Raw genomic sequence first — 24,829 nt, forward strand, 5'->3', positions numbered from 1 at the left:
GTATTCACTGTTGTTCAGGAGGCTGCGATTTGTACTGTGGGAAAAACACACTGACAGCAGTGCGTTGGATTCTTTCGATAAACAAAAATGAGTCACTGCTGAAATGCAACTGAATAAAAATGAACTGGACTTTTTGGAGAACTTTTTCAGAGCTCAATAAACTACCCGCCCCCCCTCCACACCCCCATTGCTGAAAAGTCCAATATCAATTTGAGAAGTTACCCATTTGCAGCAATTGCCTAACTGCTGAGATGGTTACTGTGTTAGAGAAGTGCACAACTGATGCATGCCGACCACAGGCACATGATTAACCAGAGGTGTGTTTGTGAGTGTGTGTGTGTGTGTGTGTGTGTGTCTATGCGTGTGCTTGGGGCAGCTGGGGGGGATATCCTGTTGCCTTAAACCCTCCCTCCTTGATCCCTGCCATGGTCAAATAGGCACCACTCATCACTGTTTCTGTAAACAAGCTTGTGGCCACGTTCGCCGACAGCCCCGACGCGCTGACATTTTGATATTATTCCGATTGCAACCTTTCTCCCTCCGGGGAAGATGAAGGCGGCCTGTGAAACAGCCCCGCTGTTTGAGCGTAACAGTCGCTCTGAAGGTCAGCGGGGGAAGACGCACCGCGGGGCCACGGCGAAGCTCCAGGTGGTTGCTTCAGCGACTCTGCCCACAAATGATTCACTTTCATGTTTCACTCCTTTTGAAATGGTAACGGGCAGCAGCGCCAGTCTGCCTCTGGCTCAAGGCTGCTATTTCATCTCTCCATATTAAACACAAAGGTAAAGAACAGGGGGGAGAGCTGCAGTGCACTAATGCATGCACAGTTATCCAGTGAGCAGATGTAAAGGCTCCTCTAGAGGTTAGTCTAAACATGTTGGGTTTTAGTTTTGTGTTTGCATTTTCTGATAGGGAGGGACTTTCTGCATTGATTTCCTACAGTATGAAAGAGCGTATAGGCGCAGTGAATAGCCAAAGACTTCTTTGTAAACCATGCATGAAAACTACACCTCGAAAACTAGCCTCGAATCCCTTCTCCCAGGCAAAGCAACAGCATACAACACAGGTTCATAAAATTGAACATTAAATTGTGTAAGTTGAAAAAGGTTTTAGGAAGAGTAGTGTTCTCCCCTGTCTCACTGATGGCACGTTCCAGAGTGACAAGGTATAGCATTTCGACAGTAATCTCTCTCCCGCTCATCCACCATGTACAAATAACCAGTGTTTTTACTACGGAACGTCCTCTTTATCCTCTCCAACCTGAGTCCACAGCCCGCCAGTTCAGCAGCCCCACCCAGCCCCACGAAACACAGCCAGGTGAGTGATCGCACACCGCAGGCTAACCTGGCAGGAGGGAGAGATCAAGAGAGACCCGCCAGGCAGCGTGGGACAGGCAGGGGTAGGTAACAGACCACCGCTGACTTTATTGTAAACCACCCAGCGTGAGAGGTGGAGGGGAAAAGCAGGTCTTAACCAGTGAGGAGTCAGCAAAACATCCACCCACGGTCTGCCATTGACCACAGAACTAAAACAGAATGTGCAGCCCTAATTAATTAAGGCAGAACAGCCCCTGAATTATCAGGCAGGGGAAAAGTTGTAAATGTTAATTATGCTCGCACATCAATCAGTGAGGAAAAAACGTAAACGTGCGCTGATCGATAGGTGCAGGCCCCGGCTGGGTAAGGCAGGAGCCGAAAGATGCAAAACTCCATAATTCAAGAAATATTAATGCGGAGCTGAATCATGGCACTAGCGCAGGAATTCTGTGTCAAAAAATGTGTCTATTTCATTCAGACTGACACTAGGTGGCACCCTACACCCCACAGAAGCACTTCTCAGGAAGTCGGAAAGGTATTCCAGATAAGAAATGCAAATTCAAAAGTCGCCAAATAAGGCAATTAAAGTAGTGAAAATAAAAACTGAAACATTAATTCAGAATTAATCACATGTCAAATTACATTGCCAGTGGCACTGTGGAATGTTCGAAGATAAGTGTGTTTTGGAGCTGAACACCTTTCAAATGCTCCATGTGCAGAATACTAATAAGAATAAAAAAAAGGACCGGCACAACCTAGCGTTAGACCCTTTCATGGAGGAATATAAACATATAAGTGGTCTGCCAGCCACAGTGGGTGCTAGTGCAGTCGTACTGGTACAGCTCCTTAACACGATGAGCCACTGGTGGTGGATTAATTGAGTGATGTATCGATGGCATTACCTTCACCAGCTCCTTTTGGGCCCAGATCTGGATGGGCTCCACTTGCTGGGGCGTCTGGGTCTGGATGCCATAGGTGTTGAGGAAGACCTGCAGTCTAAATGAAGAGAGCAGCTGGTTAATAGGCTTCTCTTGGCCACGTGTGCACACAGGAAAATGAGGGAACCTATAAATCACGACTGAACACTGGGCCAACATTTAATGAGCTGCCTGAATTTATAGCACAAACTCTCCACAAAAAGAGAGTGGAAAAGACCTGCTTCATCACCTACTACTACTACTACTATTACTAACACAGTACTACTACTGCTACTGCTAGTACTGCTACTACTACTGCTGCTACTACTGCTACTGCTGCTACTACTACTGCTGCTATACTGCTACTACTACTGCTACAACTACTACTATGCACACATGCACAGTAAAACTATGAGCTGATAGGCTGGATATTTTAGGCAGCAAATATATTTTCCCAGCCTGAATATAGCCTGTTTACTGAAAACACATACTTGGGGGAATGAGATAAACCTGTACCTACCGCTGACTCTCAGCAACCAGTGCCACATGGACCACCACATCATTCTCAATGGGGCCCTGGAAACAAATAAAACACATACATAACCCTGAAAACAAATAACATACACACACACAACCCTGGAAACAAATAACATACACACACACAACCCTGGAAACAAATAAAACACACACATAACACTGGAAACAAATAACACATACACACACAACCCTGGAAACAAATAAAACACACACATAACCATGAAAACAAATAACACATACACACACAACCCCGGAAACACATCAAACACACACATGAACCTGGAAACAAATAACACACACACATAACCCTGGAAACAAATAAAGCACACACACATAACCCGTGGAAACAAATTAAACACACATATGAACCCAAATGAGTCCACCCTGTGCTCAGCTAAAGTCTGTAAAGGCGCCCTTAGTTAAATGTGGAAAAACAGGAAGAGACAGGACGTAAATCTAGTTTTGTAAGTTGCAGACGGGATTGCAGACATGCTCCCTTAGAAAGGTTTAAAAGAGCATTTAATCAGCCTGGATGTCCAGGCCGGATAACTGCGTGGCCAGGGACTGAACACTGTAAATCTGCTGCTGGACAGTGCATTCAGGCACCTTAAGGACAGAGAGGAAAGCTGGGTAAATGCTGCTCTGAGAAGGAAGAGAAAGAGAGAGATAAAGAAAGAGAGAGAGAGAGACAGAGAGAGAGAGAGAGAGAGAGAGAGAGAGAGAGAGAGAGAGAGAGAGACAGAGAGAGAGAGAGAGAAAGATGACAGACCAAGACAGATATATACATTCAGTAAGCACTTTAATAGTTATTTATTGGACATATTTGTTTAAGACTTCTACTGCTGTAGCCTATCCACTTAAGAGTTATGATGCATTTTCAGAAATGCATGTTTAGAAATGCTCTTCTGCATACCACTGTTGTAATGTGTGGTTATTTGGGTTACTGTCACCATCCTGTCAGTTTTGACCAGTCTGGCCATTCAAACTCTAGAGACTAGTGTGCATGAAAATCCCAGGAGATCAGTAGTTTCTGAGACAGCAAAACCACCAACGATCATTTCACAGTCAAAGTCACTTAGAGCACATTTTTTCCCCATTCTGATGGTTGATATGATCATTTACACTTTTACGTACTCAAAGTGTGTGTGTGTGGTACAGAAAATGTGAAATGTTTACATTTTATGTATTCAACTTAAAATAAAACTAATCTTAAATAATTGATTCTTTTAGCCTGTCGGAAAATAAATAAAAACCTTGGTTTTGGGATGTTGAGAGTGCCTTTTATACCAGTGTGATGCGAGTTTATCGCTCTGAACCGTGTCTTTAATTTCGCACAGTCGGGGCCTTGACGATGAATGGGGGGGAAGTGATTATATTTTGACAAAAAGAGAGGGTTTATCATCCTCGTTATAATCAGCACAGCTCAATGCCTGTAGAGGGGAGAGCCTCGCTCTTGATTAATTGCCAACAGAAGCCTTCAATGAAACAATGGAACAATGGAAAACTGCCATATTAATGTTCTGCTTTTAAAAACTCATTTTCAACAAAAACAATTTAAAAATGTGACACATGGGTGCATTGAGTTCTACTTTTGAACCAGTTATGTCTGAAACTGTAGATTCTAGAGCAGGAGTACATCAAACCTGACCCCAGACCAGGGCCCAAAAGTTTTTATTTCAGCTGCAAGTATAGATATATTCTGCCTTAAAAGAAGCAACTCATCCTGTCCTCCCTACACAGAGATGGTCAGCTCCCAGCAGGAGAGGCAGTGCAGACTTTCAGAAACCAGCCAAAAGCAAAGAGACCCTTAGCCCCAGTGGCAGTAGTGCTGTGGCACAGCTGGGCTGGTACAGGACACAGCGGGGGGAGGACAGCCCCACCATGCCCTGAACTTCTGACCATGATTAATAATAATATCCTCTGCCAAAGTTAACTTTGTAAGAGAGGACCAAGAAGACAAATTACACATGCAAAAAAAACAAAACAAAACCTTGCACACACACGTGTACACACACTCACTCCCTGCCTCTCTCTCTCTCTCTCGCTCTCTTTCACGCACACACACAGACACACATAAATACAGTATTTGCAGTCCACTACAAACAGACAGTAATTAATGATATTTTAACAAAACTACTGTCTATGTTTTAATCTGTATTTGTGTTTTCTTAGTAAGGACAATCTCCATGGCAGAGTTCCTCTCCATTGATAATGCCATTAAGAAATAGGGTATGGTGGCAACAGAAAAAACATCTCATAAATGTGAACAAAAATTGCTCCTACACTCCTTGCCAGAGAGAAAAAGCATAAATCAACAGTTGTGATGCCTTCACTGACTCAACCAATTTATATTAGCAATATTCCTAATTAAACTGTAAGGACAAAATAACAAAATATTTCCCATTTGCAAACAAGATGTGTCAAGAGTTATTAGAATTCAAAGCCGTTTTAGTTTGAATTTTCAAACGAATTGCATTAATACTGAGCTTGATTGATATGAAGACTGACTCATTGATCTGAAGACTCCAGGACAGCCTGGATTTCATCGAACAGCTCAATGCCTCAATGCTGTATTGACCTTGTACTATATGTTAGGTAATACATGTAAACGTATGCAATTCATAAGGAAGTACACGTAGAGCTGCTGTTGTGTCCTGCAGGGCACTTATTTTCCTTATGCTCGACCTTCAGCTAATTCCCAGTTACATAAACGGTGGTGTCAAATATAGTGCATCTGAATGGCCTAGCATATTAACCAAGGCATGACAATGTGCAGCTAGACACAATGAGCTGTTTACTGACAAGAACTGGTATCTGTGGGAAACATCAGTATTTCATTTCATTAACATTTTTAAAAAAGGCAATTTTTTCAATTTTGAAAAATAGTGACTGCTGACCACCTGAGCCTTTCTTTCAATTGACAGCTTACGATGTAATTACGATGTAACTGTCTTTGTTTCGGTGAGACTGAGGACCAGATATAATGAAGCTCTATGTGTGCTTTTCAAAAACAGGCAGTAATGGCAGCAGAACTATGGAATAGTCAATAATATGAAAAAGATTAAAAGCACTTTTTTTGACATTATTTTACATACTGTATGCGGCATGTACTGTATCTTAATTGTGCATATTTCTGTAAGCTGGGTTCACCAAGTACTGTACACAGTTGAATAAAATCTTATCTTCCTATTCTTAGTCTTATTCAGCACAATGCTCATACTTTGCATGTAGATGAAAACATCTGAGACATCACATCAATGAGGTGAAAGTATTTTACATGCATTACTTGCGTGGTAAAAAAATATGAAGCATCCTTTCATCCTGACAAACCAATTTACCATCCAGCGCAGCAAAATAATGGTGTATCATACTAGCAAATCAGACCTGGTTCAAAAACATAATTTGAAATAATGCATCCATGTATCTATTTAATGTATATCTAATGCTGGATTCCATTCTTGCATGGTATCCTATATGCACAGCTCAACATTTAAACAATTCCTCTGTTGTTCATATTGTTATTCCTACATAATACTATGACTGACAGAATTCCAAGTTTTCCTCTGATGCTGTGATGTTTCTTTTCCAACCCTCAAATGTTTTTGCATTGGATTATCATGCCTTTTGCCCTACTGCCCATTCTGTTTTAGCTGTATGCTGCAAAATACAGACAAAATTCAAAATTTTCAGACTGACTGTGCTATAAGCATTATAGGATGTGCTTCAATTAGAATGAGTCAAATTGCTATTGCATATTTTGGTTTTGTATCTAAACGTACGACTACAACAAGTATTTTCTGTCAACTACATATTTGATGCAAGTTTAAAATACAAAAATATGCTCCAGCTAAACAAAATGTAATATCAGGAGTGTGTGCATGTGTGAGTGCTTTTGAATGAGTGCATTTGTGTGTGTGCGTGCACGTGTTGGTGTGTGTAGGTTAGCACAGCTTTAAGTGAATGCTAAAATAAATAAAACTGCACATTGGACATTTCCCCTCTGGAATCACTGAATTATTGGGTATGGGCTTCGAGAATAAATCTGCATATATTTCATACAAGTGAGTACACTACGATTTTTTCCACCTACCCTAAAATGGCTTGCTTTCATTTAATGGCAATGCCATTTCAGAGCACAACTTCAATTACGTGTTAATGATAGTAAGAGTGGTGCTGTGGAATTAAAGTTCAAGGTTTATTAAATAAATGCACTTCATACCACGGACATTGAACTATCATATAGCAGCATTCAGATTACCATAGAAACCATTTTACGATAAACGTAATGGATGATGTGCAAAGCGAATGGTTTGTTAACATGCTTTTATGGAAATGTGTTCGGATCCTTCAGCGTCCAATTGTGTGAGTAATTATACTTTATAAAGCAACCAGTCAGTATTACTAATGTAGGGAATTGGAGTGCATATAACACAATATAGACATATACAAACACACTTCCACCAACCCATATGTATAACAAAGCATTAAGTGCAGATACTTGTGATATTACAGTAGCTGAATATGGAACGTGATTCAGGTCAACTGAAACCATTCTGGTTTAGTGTATGTGTAGTCAACTTCTCAGCATTAAAATATAAAATATATTTGGCAGTATACTGTAGGTACATAGTACTTTTTCTACAGTATGTGAAGTATGGCTGAAGAATTGAACCTTTATGACATAGGCCTAGTACGCATGAAGCATAAACAGCCGCTAATGCTAGCCTGTAAAACAATTTACCCTGAGCCATTTACAGAGAATAATGCTCCCATCAATACTCTCAATCTGATAGTGACAAAGGCAAGAACAAAAGATCAGGGTGAGGATTATAGCCACAAATGCACACAGGAAACAGAATGGCCTTTGAGTCAATTGAAAACCTTCACCTCACCGGGAACACCAATGTCTTGAGTTTCTCTGGTCATAATAATTTTGCAATAAGAACAGAAACAGAACATTACAACTGAACTAATTTGCCAATAAAATCTATTACTTATTTGGTTGGGCACATATACTATATCCCTATAGGATCAAGGTATTCATCTTCCCTTTAAAGACTCTTGAGATACAAAGACAAAATGGCAGTATATTGAAAATGGCTTTCAAAGCCCTCCATGACAGATGCTGTATACTCCAGAACTGAGCATTTTTATGATTCCAAAAATGAGTTTTCTCCCTCCTGGTACAAGTACTGTGTTCAGAGAGGTCAGCTGTGGTCTATTTGAATTGAGTGCTGAAAATGACAGCTTGTAAACAGTCGGCAGTTCAATTTGGGGATCAAGATCAGCACAGGCATTTTAGAAATACACTGGGAAAAAAAGCAAAGCTGAAATCTTGAAGAGCAGTGCTGTCTTGTAATGCAGCAATGAATTATACTGAACAGAGCATTAACATACTTTTAGCTGCAGTCTTGAGCTTGCTTGGAAGGGACAGGATTCAGCACCTTAACCAGCTCTTAATGCACACATTTTGTACCACATTCTTTTAGTCAATGATGGAAAAAATAAATATATTAAGGAAGGCCTAAATCAGATAGGTCTGAATTGACCTTTTCCAGTATTCTCTCTGCCACAGACTCTGATTGCATTGCCATCTAACACAGAACATTTCTGTTTTTATTCTCTAAAACGATATTGCACAAAAAAATCACACAAATCTACACAATTTCAATGACTTTTCCTGTATTCCTGTCAGATTAGTAGCTAACCCTGTTCAACTCTGGCCCTGTGAGGTACTGTATTCAACTCTCACTGAAACTAAATAAAAAGCAAGGCTCTATAAATTCAAAATGAAGCCACTGTTGCTGAAATTAATTGCGTCAAAATTGCAGGATGCCGCAATTAATGACATCATTAATTTCATGATTCAAAACTAACATATCAATTAGCAGACCACTTTTAACAGTCAAGCCTTTATGCGCCAAATATTTAATACAGCAAATACCAGTAGTAATGTTTCATAGCAAATATCAAATGAACCAGCAATCGATCCTGGAGAAACTGTCCATGGAATACTATAGGCCAATGTACTGTATTAAACCAGACTGGGGGAGGAGAGGGGACGAGCTCCACAGCTAATGCTTTAGGCAAAACCAAAAGGTTAAACAGGGACAATCTTTTTGGAAGAACGGAAGGAAATAAATGTGTGAAAATGCCTTTACTGAAAATGACCAGGGCATTTCAGCCAAGTACTTTACTCAGAGGTCTAACAGTACTGCCCATTCCACCATTTAGCCAAGTTCTCTGAACACTATGTCACTCTCGTTCTCATGACTCTCAGCAACTTTCCGAGCCTTCCACAACAATTTTTAACACCCCTGTCCATCCATCAGTTAGAATCCATTACTGCAGCTTTTGATTTGTGTTAGGGTCACGACACACTGCAGGTAAACGCTTTCATCCGTGTAAGTGGCGTGTATGAGCCGCCATTATCTTTATCTTTCCTACATAGAGTGATGCAGAGGGGTAGGAGAGACTCTTTCAGGTGGGCGAGGGTTGTGACGGGGAGCTCATCTCACCCACACACACACCTGCACAACGCCACACTCCACCGCTAAATGCGGCTTCCGGTGTCTCTTGCTTTGAAAGGGGCTGATTTATTGCTTTGCTCCCGGACAACCGATTCTTCGCTCCCGACTCGCAGCTGCAAAGCAAAATGCATGGGCGGGTGCCTGAACCTGGCACCTACAGCGCTCTGGAGTTTTTCCCATTAACCTTGTTGAAAAATCACTTGGTAATTGAAAGTATTCTTCAAAAGAGTGAAGAGCGGCAGGCTCGCCCACAAAGAAACGGAGCCGGCGCTGGTAATGTCAATGTAGCTATGTGTATGGCAGAGATTATTGTGTGTATCATCTCTCTGGCTCGGGCCGCTCCTGCGCTTTCAAATGGAGAATGTTTTGAAACCCTGTTACGTGAGGCTGGCCTGTGACCTCAGAGCTTTGGCTGTATATTGAATTTGGAACTTGCAGAAAAGCGGTTTACCGCTCAATACAAAGGCTTTCATTAAATATGCTATCAAATGATTGAAAGCTTGGATATTTACGTAGGAATCCAGACAAATATGTGAATACACCAAGTAGTACAAATTATTTTGGAATAGTTTTAGGATAGTTAATTTGACAATAATAAAAGATACACACATGCCTACAATCCTGACATACATTTAAAATGGAGGATAAAATACACAAAGGCTTACTATTGCCATTGTGGTCCTCTAGTATAAAGGTTTGAATGGGTATGCATTATGAAAGACATGAAAATATATAGTTTTACTATCTATGGGACTTATAAAAATGAACATACAGCAAATTACACAAAATCATTTGCATTACAAATATACATGTCTTTTGAAATGAAAGGGCACTCTACCACAAAGCCGTCTTCAAAATTCACATTCTGTTATGAGATTTCATCCCATTTTGAGATTTCATCACATTTTGAGATTTCACCATTATAAATTATAAGAGTCAAACTTCCCTGGTGAGCCCACACTCACATGCATACGCAGTTATACTTCATACTGGAGGAAAACAGATCAGAAATCACACACAATATAATATTATTTGTGACTACTGGACCATATTATATTTGAGCAAAATGCAATTTCAGCCAAGTGCTTTCGACAAGAGCTGCAGTTGCTCAAGCTGTGAAATCAAAAGGGATTTCAGCATGTTTCCTAACTCATTTGAAGATATGAATATACAGTGGTGTGAGGAAATTTGGCCACCCCTGGTCAAAAAGCCTTTTACAATTAGTATCTAAGTGGACAGAAGCCAACCTGACCTCTCAATGGCACAATGTTAAACACGACACATTTATTTTCAAATTTAAAAGCAAGATTACTATTTATACATTTTTTACAGGTTCAAAATATAAAAAAAAGGAAAAAGTTTGGGAACCTGGTCAGTTTGTACTTTGTAACTTTGTACGTCGCTCTGGATAAGAGCGTCTGCCAAATGCCAAAAATGTAATGTATATATGTAACTATAATTGAAAATTCTTCCTGGCAAAACACCTCCAACTCGGAAATATTCTTCAACCTCCTTGCACGTGCAACATGTTTGATATCTCTCCACAGATTTTCAATAATATTGAAGTCTGGAGACTGTGGTGGCCATTCCAAAACCTTCATCTGTCTTTTCTGGAGGTACTTCATGGTTGATTTCGCGGTATGTTTCGGATCATTGTCTAAATGGAATATCCAAGCTCTCTTAAACTTCAATATCTGGACTGTCTGACCTTCGAATATTAATCTCTAGAATTTATTGATATTTGGTGGAATCCATTCTTCCTTCCACTTGCACAATATTTCCTGTGCCCCCAGTTGCCACATAATCCCAAAGCATAATGGATCCACCTCCATGCTTCACAGTTGGCAAGGTGTTCTTCTCGACAAAGGCTTCTCTCTTTTTATCGAAAAAGTTCAATTTTGGTTTTGCCAGTCCAAAGCACATTCCAAGTTCCAAAAGGCTTCCCAATATTTTACAAATTACATGACTCATGTTGTTTAAAGTAAGTTGTATTGTTGTCTTGTGCACAGCTAGACCCAAATGTCTTACGAGCATTTCTCACCAGGTCTCGGGCCATTCTATCTGAAATCTTTTGTGGTCTGCCTTGACTTCAACTGTTCCATTTAACTTCCATTTTCTAATAATGTTCCTGACAGTGGGAAAGGGTAGTTTGAAACATTGGGAGTTTTTGTAGCTCCTTCTTGGTGGAAATGAACCATGCTCAAAACCTTGGACAACTGTTTAGAGGAACCCATGTTGTTAACACCATACAGTCACTGCAGGCGGATACTTTTGAAGGCATGGAGTTATTTCAGAATAAAAAGTTCAGCCCTGGAATTATATTTACCTGATTCACTGAAACCCTAATAAGTATATCACCTGGGTCTGGGCCTTAGTAATCATCTTTTTTTAAAGTAAGAATAATCCAAAAGGGTTCCCAAACTTTTGAACAGTAAAACATGTAAATAAAACAGTAAAAAATGAAAATAAAAAGCAATCTTGCTTTACAATTTGCAGAAAGGTCTCAAGATTAATGCAGTACCATTTAGAGTCCAGGTTTATTTTCGATCATGGGCGATCAGTCATTGTAACCGACATTTAAACCATGTGTGCCCGAACTGTTGCACCCCACTGTATGTAAGGTTGCACAAAGGGAAGACAATCTAGGCAATGAGCTGGCTACCATGATACTGTATGTACTGGATGCCTACATAGGTTTTACTACTGGCTGTTTTAACATCCTACTCAGATTACAACTGTTCAGTAGCTAGTAATTACTGTATGATTCATTCAGGACTTTGTTCTCCCATTTAAAATTTGTGTTTAAAAATCTACTCTACAGTACGTTGCCACAGAACATTTAATTAAGTTTGACACTTTAAGTGACCGTTGTTTTACTTATCTAAGAAGATTTGCCCTTGATTTGGGTTTCCGCCAAACACATTAATAATAGTAATATATTGTGTGCATTTCTACTGCTATAAATACTTTAAAAAGACTGCTTAAAGGCTGCTTTAAAAACTAGAAATCTACTCAACTGCAGGGATAAAAGCAGAAGAATCTGGCGCCAACAGTGAGTTAAAGCACCCATATCATATACTCACTGTGAAAATTCACAACCACACAACATTTGGGTATAAAATGAACCGATGTGAAGATGTTTGTAATGCAAAGGAGCAACCAGCTTGACTTAAAACACAAACACTTAAATGAAAACAAAATTGTGTACTGAAGAACAATGTATGGGTGTGTGCGCTAAACTGCCCAAAGCAACATTTCTACATCCAAATAGATGTTCTACTGTGTATGCTGTCTCTGTTTCTTCAGTGCCTGAATAGGAACTTACCCCACAAAAACTCAAATTTGTCCATGTACAGAATCTCGGAGTCACGTGACTGTAAACAGCGTACCTGATTGGAGTATCTCAGGCTGACATTCCTCTGCTCCTCACTCGGCACGTAGCGGCGAACAGGGTCAATCTCCATGGGGCTAATCAGGCCATCCACTGAAAACAAGACGTGCACACCAGCACACAACAGTCATTAAAACACAGGCAATCCGTGCTGTTCCTCCCCAGTTACCATTACTATTTCCAGCTCTGAAAAGCCTGCTACTGATATTTTATTCCATCCTTCAAGGATAAGATAATGTAGCACTCATTTATTTAAGTCAGAAAATCTGTATTTTTGCACTTAAATAACAAATTACAAAATAATGGTGGAGAAAGAAGATGCCAGTGGCTACTTAAACCTAGTATTGATTAAGTTTAGGGGGCTGACCCAGCAGCCTGGCGATGTTGTAGAGGGCTTGTCCCCAGAGGAAGAGTTTTCCATCTCGTCCCGAGTTGCTGGGGAAACGCTTCTGGCTCCCGTGCTTCCTCTGTTCCCCCTCCACGAAGTCGGCCGGCACGTAGTAGTACTTGGGGATGACCGCGTGTCCTGTCAACAGGTGTTAAACATCTCACAGAGGGTGGGTGCCGTGAATTTATTTTCTCCACGAAAGAACAAACAGTTCACACAAGGCACAGCCATGTGCTCCGTGTCTTACTCCGACAGAGAGAGCAGCGATGATCGACTGCTCTTACATCACTCATGGTGTCGTGGGATTTACGACGAGCCGTAACTCTAAAGGCTTACTGAGGCTAGCTGTTTTGCGGTTTATAGTGTGATAATATATGGTACTGTAGCTGCCTTTACGACATTTTGGTTTACTCTTTCCTGCACTGCCATCTTGAAATTGTAAGGCTGCTTGCTCCAAAGGTGAGTGAAAAGATTTTTTCCCACTTCAGCGGGAATGCCACTTCAAGGAGTAAAATGTGAAATTGCACTCCACTCCACAGAAACATTCACTGGATCAAGCAAGCGAAATGTTCTCTGTGAGTATTTGATTGCATCTCCAGAAGGCTTTATAACTACAAAGCAATGCTCTGATCAGGTGCATCTCAAAGACATGGGGACTGCAGACCACCTAAAGATGGGACTGTGACCTTGATTTGGGGGCTGAGGGGTGCTTTTGAAAATTAATGTAAACAAAAAACACAAACAGAGAACTACATATTAGCTCTTACCTTCAAATGACTGGAAAATGATAGGTTGTAATAAGGCTTCATACTCCTTGACTTGAGCTGAATTCCCTCTGAACACGCCTAGAATGGAAGAAAATGCAATGATGAGGCTGGCAATTATATTTATTCTGAATCCCGCTTTTTAGCACCACAACTGTTGCCATTAATTTTTTGAGTTTCCAGTATATTCCCCCCAAAAAGTACAGCGCCCATAAAAACAGAAAGAGAATGAGATTACAGTGATATCAATACATACATCCATGTGTAAATACAACCCATAGCATCAGTGAAAATAATTAGAGGCAGTGTATTTCAACTCCAGGGAGAAAAGATACATCACTGGCACAATTAATTGCTTGAAACAAACAGTTTAATTACTGAATCACTTCAGGGCTGAGGCACCAGAATCTAAATAAAGACAGACTCTGCCACATACTGCATGGCACTCTGAAAATTAAGCTGATGAGTCACTTTACAATGATTTTGATTAATCATTGCACTCGCTCAGATCGTACATCACAACCCGTCCATGTGACTTACCGTCAATCATCATGTAAATGAAAAATATGGGGAACTCGCATTCAATTCCGTCGAAAAGCTGAGAAAAAACAGAAGCACATCTTGAAAATGCTTAGCAGTGACAATATCTTCCAGGGCAAATTAATGCATAATAACATAATATAAGGCTTCTTTGTTGTTCAATTATATTCCTAGACAAACAGATTCAGCTGATTCTCTGGTGCATAATGAATCGCAGAGCACTTGAGTAATTAAGACAGCAGAGAGGCTGTTACACTGTATGAATAGCAGCCCTGAGATACTGACTTAAAATATATCACAAAGGAGAACTGAATATAGTAACAACCCACATCTTTAATCCCGTACCATTGACCAAGCTTCAATTCCATCCTCTGTGTCTCCACTACAAAGGCACACTTCCACAATTTGACCTATTGGAAATCATCACCGTACAAAATAAAATAGAACTAATTGTCTTAATAAATGAAGGTGAAGAAAGGTTAAAGTAAATTAATTATTCAGTCATCTGGGTTTTGTGCTTGTGCTCTACACAATAGAATATGGTTATGCTGAATAAAACAGTTAGAATGATCAGAATGTACATAGGTGCTCTGACAGAGGTTACACATAGGATTTGTGAAGTGACTGTAAACATATAATGTACTATAAAACCTGTATTAAACGCACCTCAAGTTGTTTTCAGGGTAAACATAACACATAATTAAATATTCATACTTTTCCCTGATGTAATATCTTGTAATAGGATTTATTCCTTCATGGTTATAATCAGGATTTATAAAATCCACCCAGAAAATAACAGATTTGATCAAATGTATCATAGCTCTGTGGCAATCTCAACTGTTAAAACATCTGTATGATGGGTTCACCGTAAACCTGTTTTAAATTCCAAGTGAGATAAAAAAAATTATTTGCGAAAATAATCTAATCGTGTGAATGGCAAATATTCACCTCGCCATACTAAAATGGAGTCAACATCTGGAATCAATTTATTAGCTGCATTTTCACAACTAGCGTTGAATGAAATGCCCCGTCTGCTTAGCTCTTCCGTGATAAACCGTAATGAGAAGCTGTGCTTTTGCTATAACTGATCTGAGCAGACAATCTGCACAGTAATGAGTGATAAATGAGAAATTAATGAAACAGTGCAATGTGCTATTAAAGGCTGACAGCTTTTCCCGTCTCGCGTCTTCACTGGAATTTTGTTATATTGAAGGCGAGGCATGCCCAGGCGTGTGAAATCTGGTCCAGAAGTGAAGCCATAGCCTCCGATCACAATGTATTAGCTGTGTGCCTAATGGAAACATGCCCATCATGACTATTCATGTTCGTCCCTCTAATTAAGAGCAGTCCAGCAGCTACCTCGGCAATACAGGAACCACAACAAGACACTGCTTAGCCCTCCGGTAAAATAAAGGATCACAAATCTTCTCTGGCTAGGTCATTAGATAAAGCAGCCAGTGGCAAGATCGATCCTGTTTACATCTGAGGCGTTCTAAAGATGCTGCTTCTTGAAAATCACTACATAGCAGGACAAACAGAAATTAAATAAACCAGTTAAACCTCTTCCATAGGTTAACAGTATCTCACAAAATACGTTTAATGCTGGAAAAGCACGTCTACTTTAACTGAACATTCAAGTTAATTAATTGATTAATTAATGTATCTATTTATTTATACATGTACACACTGAGCACTTTATTAGGAACACTACACTAATACTGGGTAGGGCCTCCCTTTGTTCTCAAAACAGCCTCAATTCTTTGTTGCATGGAAGCAGTCTGGCCATTCTCCGTTGATCTCTCTCATCAACAAGGTGTTTTCATCCACAGAACTGCCCCTCACTGGATGTTTTTTTGTTTTTCGCACCATTTGGAGGAAACTCTAGACTGATGTGTGTGAAATCCCAGGAGACTATCAGTCCCCAAAATACTTGGCACCAAAAAATCACCAAAAATCAACATTTTTTCCACATTCTGATGGTTGATGTGAACATTACCTGAAGCTCCTGCCCGTATCTGCATGATGTTATGCAATGCACTGCTGCCACACAATTGGCTGATTAGATAATCGCATGAATTAGTAGGTGTACAGGCGTTCCTAACAAAGTGCTCAGTGAGGGTATGTATTTATTCATTTAAATGGCGCTCACACAGAAAGAATGCCTGCCTTTCCAGTGAGCACCACAGATGCCCTGTGGGTTTTATTCAACAAGGACTAAACAGCTTTCATCAGTGTATCATCACAAACCATACTTCTACTCTAGATCAGTTATTAAATCATTTGCTAAAAAAAACATCAACAAGCTTATCACTTTTTTAATCAAAGACATCAGTAAATAATTGAATTAAATAATAGCAATTGTATGCATTTGCCCCACAGATGCCTCTTATCCAGGGTAACTTACATATAATACATTGTATATATGATCTGTTTACAATAGAATATTTACTGAAGCATTTCCAGTCAAAGTGGGCTCCACACTCAGGGGTAGAATACCAACAACCAGCCTTTTTCTAACATGTACATTTCCTATGCCTGCGCATGAATATTCATAAATTCTCATCAATAGTAATGTAGCACTTATGAATATGCTCTAGATACATTCAACCTAAATAAAACTGCTTCCAGGAAAGGGACACCAGAAATATCATAACCTGTATTGTGAAAAATGTTTATGTATTCATGTGAGTCTGAGGTTCTAAAGGCTATTTTCTTAGCCTATACGTCTTATTTGCAAACAAGGGTGCATTAACAACTTCATGTTACATTTATATCAAACCAAGGCTCATTAATTTTGAATAGCACAGCTAAAACAACCTTTCGCTGAGTGCAAATAGCTGTCCTGGCCTGAATTAAGAATGAGAGCATAGAGTACCACCAAAGATCATATCCAATAAGTGTGTGGGATCAAGTGGGATATACTAGCAGAGGGCAGAGTCTTAGCGCTCCAGTCAGCAAAAATGACGGAATTAAATCTTCACAGAAAACTATATAACAAAGTACACCTGCTAATGTAAAGAAAAAAGAGACTACATGTATTCTCTCTATGATACAGACAACTTGCCACTTGGCTTTAAATTCAGAATTTGAGCGACAGAGCTGAATAAGGGTAAGCAGATTAGAACGAATTACGGCTTTGGCTAAGCGTGTTTAAAAGGGCAAGGCTTACGGCCTACCTTCATTTCCGCCGGTTTGTAGTATCTCCTCTCCTTGTCCTCGTTGGCGGTCCTGTAGCCGTCTCGCAGGTAACGCTTGAACCCGTACTTCCCCTTCAGCTTGCGGACGATCTTGTCCAGGGTCTGGCCGTAGAGGGCGTCGTCGTCCACCGCAAAGGCCGGGTAGCTGATACACGGCAGGAGGGCAGCGTCCGTGTTCTACAGGGCAGGAGGACAAAATGTCCGCCGCGACCGTGCGGAGACGTCACTACGCACTCAGCGATGGTTAATCCGGTTCGGTAACAGTTAATCAAACTTCCTGTTCGTAAACAGCATCACTCTGCACACAAACCGTCACTTACAGTTAATATTACAAAATAATGATCTCAGTATGGTGAAACTATTTTCTAAAAGCAATATGGCACTGAGGGCCTTGCTGTATTGTGACTACAGTCGATGCTACAGTTAGAAAATTGAATGAATAAGCATGATGAATGCTTTTTGTCAAATGCCCCTTCATCTCAGGACATTGGACCCTCATGTTCAACAGTACATTAGTTACATGCTCACATATAATTACTTACGTACGTAAGACCCCCCGCCCCCCAACCCCCTACCCCATGGTGTAATTACATAGGAAGGAAAGCTATTCAAAATGATTTCATTTAATCATTCCTAATTAAACTAATTTACTACCTCTTGACAGACATCTCTCTACCCTAGTTGTTCACAGTGGGAAGTCATAGAGGTTATTTTATTTTCAGGAAAGTTTGAAGCATTTTCAGGTGCATATGCTCTGCGTTGGGTATATTTGTAACTTTTGAAAGGGAAGGGATTCACTACGCACAACAGATTCAAGTTGATTTATAAATGTTGTTAGGTTGCTGAAGTGAGAGAAGAAGGGCATAAATTAAAGAAAGCCCAGGACTTTCAGTTCTTTGTAGGTAAATAGCTGCTCATTTTCTTTTCGAGAAACAGCAGTCTCTGCGATAAATAAACCATTGGTTCACGCGGTCACTTACGTGGGATCTCGACTCTCTCGGAAGCAAGGAGAAGAACGTTTGTCGGTTTCGGTTGTGAGCGTCGATGTCCACGAAAATGACTGACCAAGAGCAACCCTACAGAGAAGTGACAAAGACATACACAACTCAGCACTTATTATCAATATTTTTAAATAAAGTCCTTCAACACCATGATTAACATTGTACTGTATGTACAGTAATTACCATCAATGAATGGATACAAATATAGACGAACAATGAATGTCAAATCTGTAAAATTCCATAAATGTTGATAATAATGGTATGAATTAATCAGTGTCATCTAAAAAAAACATAAAAAGCACATAAAATGGCCATTTAATCTTGCTATTCTTTCATCTAGGTATTGTGATTATTAAGTGGGGCTTAGTAAAGCTGCCATGACCCCTTGGTGTCGGGAAATGGCAGCAGCTTGGTGTGACTCTGCACCAGACACACAAGCCTTCCACCTCCAGCAGCTGTCACAATGATTTCAAGTCACTTTCACAACTAAATGCCGTGCAGGCAAAAGGAAGTGCAAACATTGCACTCCTCTCTACACACGCTCAGCAGGTCCTGTTAACTGAGCTAATGGGATTTCGCCCCACTTTTTTATCCCTCTCTTTTTTCTTTTTTCTGTTCGGATATTCATCCGGAGAGTTGTCTTCTGAGCTGGTCTGGACAGATCTTAGTGATATGTTCAGGGCTATCCTTATACAGCAGGATAAAACAACAATATAAGAGTTATATTTTGCTGCAGAATTTTATTACAGCGGCTTTATTTTTTTAACACTCAGCCTTGCTATCGTCATACATTCCAGAACAGGAGAGTAGGGAATTAATCAACTGCAATATCACACAAAAACTGTCAGAAATGCCAACCCATAATGATTAGCAATTCTAATACTGTTCCATCAGTTGTCAATGAGCAGCTGTTTTATGATATGACGGTGCTGGTGTCTTAAAGGCATTCACTCCCACGCAGTAACACCGCTTTCCTGGTTATTAATGGTCATGATACTGGGCTTGCTTTGACATATTAATTGCACCTTCCTGATACATGGGACAAGCTGGCAATACAATCAAAGGTAGATAGCTAGGTGCAACATATAGAAACAATTCAATGATGACACAATATTATTTTCTAATATTATTTGTAAGTTTGTGTGCAGCATGATACTTTTTACAAACTGATTACTGTATCAGATTTACAATCACCGTACTGTGGTCTCAGCCAACTGGCATCCAGGATTGAAACAACTCATTTTGTAATATCCATTTTGTTATACATTACATGACTGACATTTAGCAGACACTCTAGTCCAGAGTGATTTAGACAACCTTTTGCATTTATTCAAGTACCTTTCTCAAGGTTACAAGAGTGTCCTACACGGGAATAAAACCTGCATCCTTTAGGCTCCCTACCCATTTTACTATACTGCTGTTTAAGCAGTGTTTTCCATGAAGTAATTTCAGAATTACATAGTTGAATTTTGTCTAATGTTGAAGTACAGTTCACCAGTAACATATGTTTTATTTATAGATTCATATTTGTTGACCTAGTTATTCAACCTAGACAAATGTGTCAGCGGATATAATTTTTTGTTCACAGTAATTTGCATACGGCAGGAGTTTGGGCTGTAATGAAATCAGCTGTGACTTGCGTCGGACCCTGTGGAGTGAGCCTTGTGTGTGCCTTCCACACTTCACAGTGATTCCCTTCCGCTCTCGAATGGAGTGGAGTAAAAGTCACTCAGGAAATTAAGCCAGGAATAGCTCATTAATAAACCCATCTGAGTCACAGAAATGGAGTCCTTACAGCAAAAACACAGACCTCCCATTAACAAATAAAGGAACAGTATCATAATTCAGTTTTCAGTCCAAAGTATTTTATGCACCACAAACAGATTTAATAGTTTACACACGTCCTTATTTTAAAAAATGGCAAAATAATTCCCAAATTGTTAGCAATAGTATGTCTAATCAAATGACATGACAATGTAGGATCAAAACAAATGAAGTCATTAATGTTTGTTCTTTTCCCATTTTATATTCGCAAAATTACCTTCTTGAGTAAATTCCACAACATGTACAGTAAGATTAAAGGTACAATAGGTAAGATTATTGTGTTAAAACATTACAAGACCATTCCCTTCCCTCCCTATCATTGAAAAAGGCTCACTGACATGTTGACTCACCCTCTGCCTGTGTTTATAGTCCTTAAATTCAGGTTTCAAAGTGTACATTTGTCGAGCTGTCACTCTGTATCAATACATTGTACAGCTGTGCAGCAATTCAAGCTTATTGGTTGAAAATTGCCACAGCCAATGCCGTGGGGGCTTATTCTGATTGTTTGTGTAGCTGCAGAAATTGCACTCCAGAAAAGTGATCGCTGAAACTCTGTATACTATTGCTAATTATCCAAGTGAAGACTAAATATCTAATTATAAAACCATACCAGTTTGTTATTGGGAGCAACAAGCAAATTAGTTCTATTTAGCTTTACGAATTTACAAATATCCACTTACGATAAAATATAGGCAATACGAACATAGAAGCAATTGCACAAGCCTTGTGCTTCAGGTGGATATTTTTAAATTCGGGAAGCTAACTAGTAATAGCTCATTTGCTTGTTGTTACTGATAGCGAACTGGTATTGTTTTCTAACTGTATAAGAAATAGTATACAGTTTCAGTGATCATTGTCTGGAGTCTAATTTGGGCAGCTACACATTCCTTTTATCTCTTTACGTGTTCAATCATCCTTGTTTAGCTAAACCTTTATTTCTCTGAAACTGTAAGTAACAGTTGCATCGTTTATGGTGGACTATCATATCTTAGTTATATAGCCAGCTAGTTACGTAGCCAAACTTGCTTGGTCACAATATATTTGGTTAGCTAAACTGAAAACTGCAAAAAGACAAAAAATATGAATAGTGTTGTGTAGCACACCAAAGTAAAAATTTCATAAAGTCACCTTTTCTCATGAAAACACCACAAAAAGACGGCAGGCTCTGTTGCGTTTGTCACTAACAGCTTTCCAAAACAGTTCACGAGAGCACTGATCTGTATAGTAAAGCCATATATTATGTATTGTATTTATAGACTGTGGGAAGCTTAAACAGTGTTGTGGTGTGAGGTTGTTTGTTGTTGCAATTCCTCTCTTGACCGTTAGGAGTACGAAATTACCTATTGTGCCTTTAAGTGTCTGCCCAAAAACAGGAACTAAGTGGCCTTCTCAGGGTCTGTGAGGTTTTTTTGCTCATAGTCATCTGTCACCTTCAGAACAATCACCATGGTGATTAGAATAAGAATGAGAGTGCTTCAGACATGAAATATGAATGCGGAAGTAGGGCAAGTACCTACCTGGTTTCCAAACAGGTTGAATCCATTGATAGCTTCAAGTGCTGCTTTGGCAAGCCCGACAGAACTGTTGGGGAGAAGAAAAAGCAATAGTCATCTTAAATGCTGCAATTACCAGACTGTAAGTAACTTCCCGTTTGAGCTACAATTGTAGAGTCATGGACTACTTCATTCAACATACGATATTACCTTCTAAAAGCAACTAATTTATCAAATTGAATTGCATCCAACTCCATAAGGAAAAAAAGTCTATTACTGACTGCTGGGTTTTGTACAGAATATGTCTACTCACTACTGTAGCCATACCTGACCTAGTGTAATGCCATTGTATCTAGTATGTTGTGAATTTTGCTGTCACACTACATAGCCCTGTATTATCTGATCATTTCTTTATTATGGTTGTACAGGCAACCAACCCTTAAAATGGAACTATACATTATTATGGGTGATTAATTCATTCCATGGTTTATAAATATGCTCCCAGAGTCTCCAGTAAAGAAAAGGCTGACAAAATAGACTTTGAGCCTGGGAGGGGGTCCCAGCAAAGAAAGTCCCAGCACGAAACTGAACTGAAGTGAACAAAATAACCCCCCCAAAAACCCAAAAGTTTAGAACTGTGGATAAATTGACTAAAAAAACAATCATTAGAATGATCCATTTATCCCTCTGATTAAAATAGCAATGATTTAATGATTTTTTGTAATCAGAAGATTGAAGCTATTAGAGAACAGATCTCCAAAATTTCTCCAGGCATCACTCCTGCCAAGAACAGCCCAGCACTTAGAAGATATGCCAAATGTTTACAACCACTGATATGGATGAGCTGTCTAAACTAGCCCTCTAACTAACCGACTATCTGTCAGCTCAATCAGTGGACAGCACATACTAAAAAATAATTAACACATCAGAGTAACAGGGTATGTCCCAGACCCAGATTTAAAAATGGTTATTTAGCCATTATTTTAAAAACATATCACAAATCTGACAATGTGGAAAACTATCACTATCTCAAATTAGATTTTTAAAAATCAAAATTATTAGAGAAAGCTCTTAAAACCAACCTTAGCTGGAACCATATGAAATATTACAGTCACAAGTTAGACCCTGCTGTGAGACTGCACAAAAGGTTCTAACCAATTTAATATTGTGAGCAGACTGTAAGAGAAGTGTCCATCTACTCAGAGGTGAAATATGATATTCCACAAGGATCAGTGCTAGGACCAGTATCTTTTCCCATGGTGTAAAATGCGTCCTGGTGATTTAATTCAGATACATTGTATAGAATCCTCTTGATTTGTGGACAATACACATATACATTTAACTGAAACCTGGTGAAGCATTACCACTTTCTCTGTCAGTGGCTATTGCAGATATTAAGGTTTGGCTGTTGCTCTTGGTTTTAGGTCAGAATCCGTCAACACTTATTCTACATTTTGATGGTTGTTTAGTTGCATCAGTTATGCCACTGAAAGACTACCTAAATCCAACTCCACACATAAAAACATATCCAGTGTGGGTCTCCATTACAGAAGATAGCTAAAACAACATTTCTTATCATTACTTAATGCAGATAAATCGATTAATGCATGTGTCACATCTAGGCCAGACTACTGTAATGCCCTATCTGGCTGCCCTAATACCTCGCTGAAAAATCTCCAGCTTGTTCATAATACTGCCGCACAAATCTGGATGAGAAGCAAGAAGTATGAGCATATTATCTCAGAGCTAGCATCGCTTCGCTGGCTACTGATTAAGTGTAGGATAGATTTAAAGAAGGCGCTTCTGATTTTTAAAGCTTTGCATGGGCTTGTGCCAGGCAACATAACTAAAATGTGTCTTCCCTATAAGCCCACAAGGTGACTTCATTCTCAAGATGCAGGCTATGTAGTAGTCACAGGAATACCCCAAAGCCTGATGGACAGTAGAGCTTGCTCCTGCAGAGCTCCACTACTGTGGAACACCCTTCACAAATTTAGAAGGGAGTGACACGCAGAGTCAATATTTAAGTCTAGATAAAAAATGCACCTTTATGATCCGTTATAGTGTGGAGACAGGGCAGGAGAAACCTGCAGCCATAGAGCATTGTGGGGCTGGCCTCCTTGGCTGACTATCACCTGTCAACAGCTCTAATCCTACTTTTCCTGGGCTAACTCTTGATGGGTAAGGTTGTTTCTCTTGCATGACTGCATCCAGAACGGGAGGACAGGCAGCAGAGGAAGAGGAGGCTGCTACAATGTATATATTTCTCAGTACTGTATTGCTGTTTACTGTGTAATAAAGAGGCAATTTATTGAAGTAAATATGCTGTGCGTTTCATGCGCTCAGATGGACCACAGTGGAAATAAGTGACATTCTGTGCTATCCTTGATGATTTTAAGATGCATGCATTGAGAACTGTGAAATTAACTAAAGGTTCTCAAACTCTATTCTAGTAGCTCTGCAGGTATATAAAACTCTTGGCAGGGTCACTTATGTGGAGTATTGCATTCACCTCCCGCATTCTCTCTGAAATGCAATTATTACAGCTTTTAACACTTTTAATATGAATAAAAATACTCATGTCACTACTTCCCATAAATCAAATTGTGCATTTAACTTTCACCTTATAATGAAAACTCTCTCTTTTATCTCTTTTAATCAGGATACTTGCATGTTCTCATTTACTTTTATTGCCAGACCTGAGTATCATTATTTTGCCATTTGTGAACTGACACAGATATAGAACGCAGGCTAGAGACTGCCAGGCATTTTATTTTTTTGTTGGTTGGCAGTGGGACTAAACATTAAGTGCTTACATTACTAATGCTCTTGCATTGGAATTGTAACATTGCTTACTTTAATGTAGGCTGTTTCTGTTTCACATATATTCTTATTTTAAATCAGATTACCTAGACTTCATATCTGTCAAAT

The 24,829-nt window shown here is 39.5% G+C and overlaps 1 protein-coding gene across 3 annotated transcripts in view; it reads right to left on the reverse strand.

Annotated features, from left to right (window-relative positions):
* Positions 1-24,829, reverse strand: part of LOC133111367 (phosphorylase b kinase regulatory subunit beta-like) — a 59,344-nt gene that overhangs the window by 14,252 nt on the left and 20,263 nt on the right. For all 3 annotated transcript variants that reach the window (XM_061221649.1, XM_061221648.1, XM_061221647.1), the window contains 9 exons: positions 21,923-21,986; positions 18,561-18,656; positions 17,560-17,757; positions 14,384-14,441; positions 13,847-13,924; positions 13,059-13,217; positions 12,690-12,784; positions 2,754-2,809; positions 2,219-2,312 (listed from right to left, as the gene is read on the reverse strand). In XM_061221649.1, coding sequence (XP_061077633.1) covers positions 2,219-2,312; positions 2,754-2,809; positions 12,690-12,784; positions 13,059-13,217; positions 13,847-13,924; positions 14,384-14,441; positions 17,560-17,757; positions 18,561-18,656; positions 21,923-21,986 — 898 coding nt within the window. The remainder of the gene's footprint in view (positions 1-2,218; positions 2,313-2,753; positions 2,810-12,689; positions 12,785-13,058; positions 13,218-13,846; positions 13,925-14,383; positions 14,442-17,559; positions 17,758-18,560; positions 18,657-21,922; positions 21,987-24,829) is intronic.

Source organism: Conger conger, chromosome 15 (genome assembly GCF_963514075.1).
Source record: "Conger conger chromosome 15, fConCon1.1, whole genome shotgun sequence".
NCBI classification, from domain to species: Eukaryota; Metazoa; Chordata; class Actinopteri; order Anguilliformes; family Congridae; genus Conger; species Conger conger.